Source organism: Haemaphysalis longicornis, unplaced genomic scaffold (assembly GCF_048455015.1).
Source record: "Haemaphysalis longicornis isolate Haplotype H1 unplaced genomic scaffold, Haemaphysalis longicornis Haplotype H1 scaffold_11, whole genome shotgun sequence".
Taxonomy (NCBI): domain Eukaryota; kingdom Metazoa; phylum Arthropoda; class Arachnida; order Ixodida; family Ixodidae; genus Haemaphysalis; species Haemaphysalis longicornis.
This window is the reverse complement of record NW_027526214.1, coordinates 6,744,603-6,754,356: the sequence shown is the minus strand read 5'-3', so window position 1 is coordinate 6,754,356 and position 9,754 is coordinate 6,744,603. Positions and strand designations below refer to the sequence as shown.

General features: G+C 50.2%; 1 protein-coding gene across 1 annotated transcript; it reads left to right on the top strand.

The window, feature by feature from the left end:
* Positions 1-6,994: 6,994 nt before the first annotated feature.
* On the top strand, positions 6,995-9,060 carry LOC144161010 (uncharacterized). The gene is made up of 2 exons (XM_077692080.1): positions 6,995-7,024; positions 8,098-9,060. The coding sequence occupies exons 1-2, from the start codon at positions 6,995-6,997 to the stop codon at positions 9,058-9,060; spliced, it is 993 nt and encodes a 330-aa protein (XP_077548206.1).
* The last annotated feature ends 694 nt before the right edge of the window (positions 9,061-9,754 follow it).

Below are 9,754 nucleotides of genomic sequence, written 5' to 3'. Positions count from 1 at the left end.
CCGGATCAGTAAGAACGTCATCTCTGGAAACGACGTGGCCAAGGATCGTCAGCTGGCGAGCACCAAATCGGCACTTCTTTAGGTATAGTTGGAGGCCTGCGTCCTTCATACAAGCTAAAACTTGCTCGAGCCGCCGTAGATGCATTAAAAAAAAGTGGGAACACTACGATGTCATCCAGGTAACACAGGCATATTTTCTATTTGAGGCCGCGAAGAATATTGTCCATCATCCGATCGAATGTGGCGGGCGCGTTGCACAGGCCGAACGGCATGACGTTAAATTCAAATAAACCGTCTGGAGCAACAAAGGCTGTTTTCGGACGATCCGCATCTGCCATCGGGACTTGACAGTATCCGGAGCGTAGGTCAAGGGACGAGAAATATTGTGCTCCTTGAAGGGAATCTAGGGCGTCGTCGATGCGTGGTAGCGGGTAAACAGCCTTGCGAGTTATTTTGTTTAGGCGGTAGTCTACACAAAAACGGATGGAGCCGTCCTTTTTCCGCACGAGTACTACCGGCGACGCCCAGGGGCTGTTCGATTGTCGAATGATACCGCGCTGGAGCATGTCACACACTTGTTTGTCAATTATGCTCCTTTCGGAAGGGGCAACGCGGTAAGGTCGCTTGCGTAAAGGCGCGTTGGAGCCGGTGTGGATAGGGTGGCTGACCGTCGTGGTGCGACCAAGCGATGTCTGCGCACAGTCAAAGGACGAATGAAAGTGACACAGTAATTTCATCAGTTTGTCTCATTGGGGCGGCGTAAGGTCGGCGTCGATGGCACGGCCGAAATCTTCCGGGGATACCCGAGATGCAGTGGCAGGAGGTGGGCAGAGTCCGGTCACCTCAACGTGCGGCAGGTCGTCTAAAGCGGCGATAAAAACGGCGGACTCCACTGACTCGGCGCATCCAAGGCACTCGCCGCGGAGAAAAGAGCGAGGACTAGCTTCAGGATTAATAACGAACAGGGCGGTGTGGCCATCGCGGACACTGAGCAAGGCGAAAGGAAGCAACAGACATCGGCGTTGGCAGAACAATTGCGACGGCGTGAAAATTGCATTGACGTCGGAAGGAAGATGGCAGATCAAGGGCACAGGGACGGTGGAGCACGAAGGGATAGTGGTGTCGTCGGTGACAGAAACTTTCACGGAAAGTGGTGTTGGAGAAATTTCTGATGGTATATCAAGCGGCGAAAACAACTCAACTTCGGCTCGGGCGCAGTCAATGATAGCTTTGTGCCGAGAGAGGACATCCCATCCCAGGATGACGTCATGTGAGCATGAATAAAGGGCAATGTACAGAACGTCTTGGATGAACACCCGGGCACTACACGTACCGACTGGTTCGATCGAAAGTGCTGAAGCAGTATGTAAGGGTGGTCCAAAATGCGGCGTCATAACCTTTTTCAGGCGGCGGCAAAGCTTTAGGCGGATAACTGCAACGGCGGCTGCAGTGTCGACAGTCGCATGAGTGGCGACTCCGTTTATTATAATGTTGACGAAGTTATTGGGTGAGAAGATAGGTCTTGAACAGTTCGACGATAGCGCAGCTCTTGCCTCCGGAACTGCGGCGCCTAGTTTTCCGCTTCAGGAGGCAAGGGGCGCCGACGCATCGGTGAAAGAGAACGGCGTCGCGGGGATGGGTGACGGTTGGTGGTGTCATGCGAGTTGGCGGGCGAAGACGTCTCGGCAAAAGTGGTCGGAGCACGAGGCATCGACTGCGGCGAGACATATGGCACTGTCCAAGAAGGCTGCAGTGCAGGCATCCTCCCGCGGCGGCAGTAACGCGCCACGTGTCCGGGAGTTAGGCAAACAAAGCAGATTGGGTGATTGTCCGGCGTGCGCAAAGCGGTGGTAGAAGATGACGGGTCAAGCCGTACGCGTGGCGGCCTCTGCAACACAGGCGGCATCGGCAGGTAGCTGGGATACGTTGGTCTTCCTGTGAGCTCAGTGGGCTGTTGCGGCATGACCGGGAAGATTGGCTGACTAGTGATGGCTTCGGCCAAGGGCCTAGAGATGGCGTTGGCGTAGGTTAGAGGTCCGGCAACCGGTAGTGTTTGCACCGAGGTCATGTACATGGGCGGAACAGCAGGTGGTGTGGGTTGCGCGATGCCGGCCCCGTTGAGCAAAGCGGTCACAGGTGCGTGTTCGTGGGAGCATGGAATGGTAGCGGCCATCTGCTGCTGGATAGCACTTCTAAACAAAGGGGCAAGGGTGGCGTCAGACTTCGGTGTGAAGGGAACTAGGGAAAGCTGAGGGGTAACTTCTTTCCGGATGAACTGCTGAACGCGCGGAGACAGAGGGTTGTCGCTACCAGCAGTTAAACTCGACACATCCGGGCCAACAGATCGCCGTGTAAGAGCTCACTGTCTCCTGAGCTCGTCATAGCTCTGGCACAGGTTGATGACGTCGGTGACCGTTTGGGAATTCTTCGCCATCAGCATTTGAAAGGCGTCATCTGAAATTCCTTTGAGAATGTGCTTAATTGTGTCCTCGTCACTCATCATGTCGCTCAGCCTCCTGCACAAATCCACAACTTCCTTGATGTAACTGAGGAAGCTCTCACCAGGCTGCTGCGCTCGTTCTCGCAAGCGCTGCTCGGCGTGAAGCTTCCGCACTGAAGGGCGACAGAAGTGCTCCGAAAACCTCAATTTGAATTCCGACCACGTGGGGTATCGCTTTGCGTGGTTTCCATACCAAAGCTCGGCCGTACCGGTGAGGTAAAATTCCACGTTGTTCCGCTTCAATTTGTCATCCCAGTTGTAGTGGGCGCTTACTCTGTCGTACGTGGCGAGCCAGTCTTCCACGTCCTCCTCGTCTGTGCCATTGAAGAATGGGGGATCCCGCTGACGAATGGAACCGGAACAGATGATGGTCGTCGAAGTAGCTGCAGCCGGGGTCTCAATCTCGCGAGGAGGAGTCATGGCGCTGGGGAGCGTCCGTGAGCGGAGTTCCAGTGTATAGAGAGGTCAGGACCACAGCAACCTCCACCAATTCTAAGGGGGTGTATTACTCAACGCAAGGTAACTGAGGAAAGTCCTTTAATGACCGTTATCCAAGATGGAGCGGGTTCACAGACGCGCGCCTGTCGTCTTCGTCGTCGGTGATTTTCGTTTTGTTGGCACTGTCGATGCTGCCTTCGAGGCTGCGGCGTCTGGCGCACAATCGTGTGTCGTTTACTTGCGCCTGTACCATTCATCTCCTTTGCAATATATATATATATATATAAATATATATATATATATATATATATATATATATATATATATATATATATATATATATATAGCGATTCAGAAAGTATGGCATGAGGGGCTCGGTGAAATAAGAGACCATAAGAATTGCCAGTCAAGAAAACCTTGGAAAGCAAAAGGGAGGTTGTGGTGGTTTATATAAACTCATAAAAATTTATAGACTCGGGAAGAAAGTGGTGAACAAATGCCCGCCGGGTGGGGTCCGAACCAACCAGGTGGGCAGCCCCACGGGTAGGGAAGAGGTTATTGCACCAGACCTATATACTAGAGGTCGTGGTTTTGGTTTTGGAGGTCGTGGACCCCAACCGGCGGCCATTTTTTCGCTACTTTCTTTCTGAGTCAAAAGATTCTTCATCAGTTTCTATTTACCACCACAACCTCTCCTTTGCTTTTCCAGGTTTTCTTGGTTGCCAACCCTTATTTTACGTCTTATTTCACCGAGGTCCTCATTTCTAGTTTTTTTGTTTCGCTACATGCTTACCGAGGGCCTCCGTTCTGGAAGTCTTGTTGCCAAAGGTAGGGTAAGAGTGTTTAACACTGGCCGACCACTCTCGACACGTCGTACACATTCGAGTTACAGACCCGGTGATTAAAAAGAAGGTCCCTTTTACCCTGAGTAGTCCGAGTGACGCTGGCTACTACCCCAAGTGCAGGGAACAAATTAATGGCTTAACATAAGTACCCGAGAAAGTGTTGGAGAAACATCCCCGCGGATATCGTAGTGGTTATCGTACCAGACCAGTATTCTGGAGGTCGTCGGTTCGGATCCCAAACGGCGGCATTTTTTCACCACTTTCTTTGTTTCTTAGTTACAAAATTCATCAGTTTCCATAAACCCCTGCTATGTCCCCTTTGTTTTCTGAGGTTTTCTTGACTGCCAACCTATTGTCTGTCGTATATATGTATGCACATATTTATATATATATATATATATATATATATATATATATATATATATATATATATATATATTATATTTTTTCTTCGCTTTCTTTTTTCTTTCCAAAATCTTTATCTGTTTCAATGACCTACAATAGCCTTCCCTTTGGTTTCCCAGGTTATCCTGACTGCCAAACTTTATTTCTGTGTTACATTCAACGAGCCCCTCATTTTCTATTTTGGTTCGCTACGTGCATAGCGAGGGCCTCTGTTCTGGCAGTCATGGTGCCATAGAAAGCTTAAGAGGGTTCAACGCTGGTCGACCACTCTCGACATGACGTCGACACTCGAGTCACGACCCGGGGGTTATAAAGAAGGTCTCCTTCTCCCGGTGAAGTCACAGTGGCGCTGGCTACCACCCCCAAGCAGAGAAAAAAATTACATTGACATAAATACCTCAGAAAGTGGAGGGGAAAAACAGCCCCGCCGTTAGCGCAGTGGTTGTCGCACCAGACCCGTATTCTGGAGGTCGTGGGTTCGGATACCACCTGCGGGACATTTTTATATGCTTTCTTTCTTTCTTTCTTTCCAAATTCTTTATCTGTTTGAGTGACCTACCATATCCACCCCTTTACTTTCCGAGGTTTTCTTGACTGGCAAACTTTATTTCTGTCTTATTTTCAAGGAACCCCTTATTTTCTATTCTGATTTGCTACATAAATATATATATATATATATATATATAAATCTAGAGAAAGATAAACTCACAAAGCGCGCAGAAATAGTATAAGTAAAGAGTCGGATACACAGCAAGAACAATAACAAACAATGTTTACTTACGTAGCGGCAATGGGACTTGCCTTCATCAGAGTAAAGTTACATGATAATCATGTAACTTTACTCTGATGAAGGCAAGTCCCATTGCCGCTACGTAAGTAAACATTGTTTGTTATTGTTCTTGCTGTGTATCCGACTCTTTACTTATATATATATATATATATATATATATTTAAATATATATATATATATACATATATATATATATATATATATATATATATATATATATATATATATATATATATATATATATATATATATATATTTATATATATATATCTATATATATATATATATATGAAATCAGGGGATCATTGAAAATATGACCGAAACAAGGGTTGGCAGTTAAGAAAATCTGTGAAATCAAAGGGGAGGATGTGGTACGTTATTGAAACCGATAAAGAATTTAGAGAGACAGAAAGAAAGTGGAAAAGAAATGCCCACCATATAGGATCTGAACCCACGACTGCCAGAATTGTGGTCTGGTGCGAAATCCACTACGCTAACGGCGGGGCGATTTTCCCCTCCACTTTCTGGGGTATTTATGGTAAGGTATTTTTTTATTTCCTGTGCTTGGGGCAGGTAGCCAGCCACTTGGAGGACTCGTGGGGAAAGGTACCTTCTTTTTAACCCCCGGGTTGGAACTCTAGTGTCTACGACATGTCAAGGGTGGTCACCGGTGTTGAACCCTCTTAAGCTACCTTTGCAACCAGGACTGCCAGTCGACCACTCTTGACATGTCGACCACTCTTGACATGTCGACCACTTTTGACACTCGACCACTCTTTGGTCGACTACTTTTGACATGTCGTAGACACTCGAGTCATGACCCGGGGGTCAAAATTAAGGTCCTCATCACCCAAGTAGACCGAGTGGCACTGTCTACCACCCCCAAGTAAAGGAGACAAAATACCCTAACCTAAATACCCCAGAAAGTGTAAGGGAAAATCGCCCAGCAGGTAGCGTAGTGGTTATCGCACCAGACCGGAATTCTGGAGGTCGTGGGTTCCGATCCCACCTGACGGGCATTTTTTCTCCACTTTCTTTCTGTCTTTCCATGTTCTTTATCTGTTTCAATGACCTAACACATCCTCCCCTTTGCTTTCCAAAGTTTTCTTGACTGCCAGCTTTCATTTCGGTGTTATATATATATATATATATATATATATATACTTAAATACAGAGAGAGAGAGGGCTCTCCATCAGCATTCCTAGCATGATTCTCAACCTATTTCGCTTTGTTCGACAGGCTGTCACCATTCTACTGGGAGCCTGATCAGGGCCGTACGTCTACACTCCGGAGACTACATAGGCGCATATCCTTGTGCGCTCGGGCTGCGGGTCATCGCGATGTGATAACTTCCCCCTAGATGGATGGTGTCTACCGCAATTCAATGGCTGCTATCATCGGTCACCTTACCTCACGGCGGACAATCTCGTGCTTTAAGAGCGCCACCAGAAAGTGATCTACTTTGTGCGGTTTTGTTTTGTGGCGCTGGATTCATTGATATGAGGCAAAGTAGAGTCGAACCTATGTCCTACAGAGCAGATATTCCAACTGAGTCCCGTTCCCACACAAATTACTGCCTAAATTAAAGACAGAAAGAGCAGTCAACAAGGAATTGAGAAAAAACAATTCACCTTTCCCTGTGCGTATAGAAAGGGTTGAAACACAGTTGTTTGGGTTACCCACCCTGACTCGCAAAGTACAAAATGTTTCATTGGCCATGTCAAAACTAGGTGAAGACATTGTATGCGTGTATCAAAAGTTGACGACGTGGGAAACAGAGGCCACAGAAATAACCTAATTATGTTTGTAGGAAAACAACCTTCTTTGTAATATAGTGAGGAACAAATTATTCAAGAAAATTTTAGAAAAACTCGATAGAACTACGATTGGCATTGAATGATTCTGTGGGTTTGGCAATGAGGTTGAAATGAGTCGCATCTTTCAATATCAAATGTCTACATTATCGGGAATAGACTTCTCTTATAAAGAATGCATTTGGGCTTAAGAGAAGTACGATGTCTATGGAAGAGGACTCTTCTAGCAGGGTACGGGAGATATGAAAACATTGTTGTAAACGCGCCGCTGAAGAAAAGGAATATGGTTCAAAAGTTTAGCTATTACACGAAAAATTGAGCAATAATGACCACCCGTATAGTTTGAGTAAAACCGAAAGTTTGAGTTTTAAACTTCAGAAGAAGGGAAACTGACGCTTCGATTTTCTGTCTTGAACATTAGAAAAACTGAATGTAAATTACCGAGGTATCGTGAAAAAAGAAACTGAATTGAGAAACATTTCTTCATAGACATGATCCAGATTTAATAACATTTACAGAAACATGCCGCAATAGTCAGCATGTTTCTCTGTCGCCGTGCGTGGGAGGTACTTTTCGTTAATCTTTTTCACGGTCTCTCGTTCGCCGATCGACTTGACGGTAGTGGCCGTGATCTGCGAGAGCCTGTGTTGTTGAAACCCTCGGGTGGAAGTGCTGTCGAGGAGGTGACGCAGGAGCTTCCAGGTTCGCCCGGTGTGCAGCTGCCCGTCCGCGGCGTTACAGACCGCGTGCCACTGCTGGGCGCTCAGTTCTTTGCTGTACCGCGCACCCAACCCAGGCCTCGACAGTTGCATCGAGGAATGGGAAGTGCGGGCAGTACTGCAGGAGTTGAACTGCAAATCGGCGGCGGGCCCAGACCTCATACCAAACAAAGCCCTACGCAACCTAAACGACGGGGCGATGGCCGACCTCACCCGGTAATACAACCGCTGTTGGCTAGCCGCAAAGCTGCCCCAGCAATAGAAGAGCGCGCGTACCGTGCTGATCCCCAAACCGGGAAGCCACCAAGCATCGACAACCTGCGCCCGATCTCCCTCACGTCCTGCGTGGGGAAGATCCTGGAACACGTATTAAAGAACAGATCGCAATGCTACCTGGAGTCCGAAGGCCTCTACCCCGAAACCATACTGGGGTTCAGGGGGAGGCTCAGTACACAAGACGCCGTGCTAATGCTGCGACACGAGATAATCGACAGACCCGTCCACTCGCAACACAACAGGGCGGTGCTGGGCCTCGACCTACGGAGCGCCTTCGATAAGGTGAAGCATTCTTCTATCCTGGCGCAGGTGTCTAGCCTGGGCTTGGGCCAGCGCTCGTACGACTACATTCGAGAATTCCTGACTGGGAGAACTGCGAAGATCCAGGCCGGAGATCTACAACTGGAAGAGCGAGAGCTGGGCAGCGTTGGCACGCCACATGGCTCGGTCATCTCGCCCCTGTTATTCAATCTCGTTATGATCGGGGGGGCCTACAAGCTGCTCTCAGAGGTCCCGCAGGTCCGCCACAGCATCTATGCGGACGACATCACGCTGTGGGTCCCCGTGGGGAGCGACGGTCACATCGAGGACACGCTGCAGGCGGCCATCAATACAATAGAGGACCACCTCGACGGCACTGGCCTCGTGTGCTCCCCACAGAAGTGGGAACTACTAGTCATTCCTCCGCCTGGCAGGAACCGAAAGCAAGCGCTCGTCGGCGCCGAGGGAATTACCCTCCGCACGAGGGACGGCACAGTCATACCAAAAGTGCGGGTACTCACGGTCCTCGGAATGCTTCTGGAAGCCAGCGGCGGCACTACTGCAACAGTGAACCGGCTGACCACCAAGATTGGGGCAGCCAGCCGCCTCATAAAGAGAGTGGCGACGAGACACTGGGGCATGAGAGAAGCCAGCTTGCTTCGGCTAGTGCAGTCGTTTGCCATTAGCCACGTCGCGTACGGGGGGGCCTTCCACGTTTGGAAGGTCCAAGAGCGAGAACGAATCAATGCGGCAATACCGAAGGCTTACAAAGCGGCCCTGGGTCTATTGGACTGTACCAGCACGGCAAGGCTCTTCGAGCTGGGCGTTCCCAACTCCATGGAAGAGATTGCCGAGGCGCAAAGGCCCGCGCAACTGGTGCGACTCTCGACCACCAGAACAGGCTGGAACATCCTCGCCCGGCTGGGACTCGATGGGCGAAGTGCACCTAGCGAGGCGGTTATGCTACGAGAGACGGAGCATGCGCTCCCGTCGAGGACCCTCAGAGACTGATGGTAACGCCTCTACCTCGCAACGTCAACCCCGACTGCAACCCGGAAAGACGTGCGGAAAGAGCGAGAACCCTTACGGACACGTACGCTAGCGACACCGGCGCGCTCTTTATGGACGCGGCACGGTACGCCGGATCAAGAGACAAGTTCGTGGCGGTGGCAGTAAAGGCCACCACCGGGGAAATCCACAGCGCATGCAGTGTGCGAGTGCGATCGGCGCAGCAAGCTGAGGAAGCGGCAATAGCGCTCGCCCTTACGGACCAGAGGTGTTCCACGGTGTTGAGCGACTCCCGCTCTGCCATCAGGAGCTACTCCCGCAACCGTGTGTGCAAAAGTGCTGTGAAAATCTGTGAAGTGCAGTGCAGTGACTCCAATGCAGCGGACACTGTGATGGCCACCTACCTTCGGTGGTTCCGGCGCACACCCCCGCGACCAGCGGCCCGCACCCCAACCGCAACGAGACGGCGGACGCCGCCGCGCGTGCTCTCACCCACCGCGCGGAGGCGGCCGGAGGGGCGGGCCCGCTGGACGCCTCCGAGGAACCGCACGAAAGCCGGACCGGGGGGCGTGTGAGTGGCGGTGTGGAGCGTGCAGCGAGTGCGAGTGTTCGGTCTAGTGAAATGTCGGGCCCCAGTGAGGTGAGCGAGGAGGAAGAGCAGGCGGACCCGCTGCTGGGATACGCTGAGATGTTGGAC

What these genes read in the sequence shown, in the direction of transcription:
- LOC144161010 (XM_077692080.1), top strand. Translation starts at nt 6,995, where the DNA reads ATGTCTATGGAAGAGGACTCTTCTAGCAGG. An exon ending in AAGAGGACTCTTCTAGCAGG is followed by an intron (nt 7,025 to 8,097) that starts GTACGGGAGATA and finishes ATCCTGGCGCAG; the next exon opens with GTGTCTAGCCTGGGCTTGGG.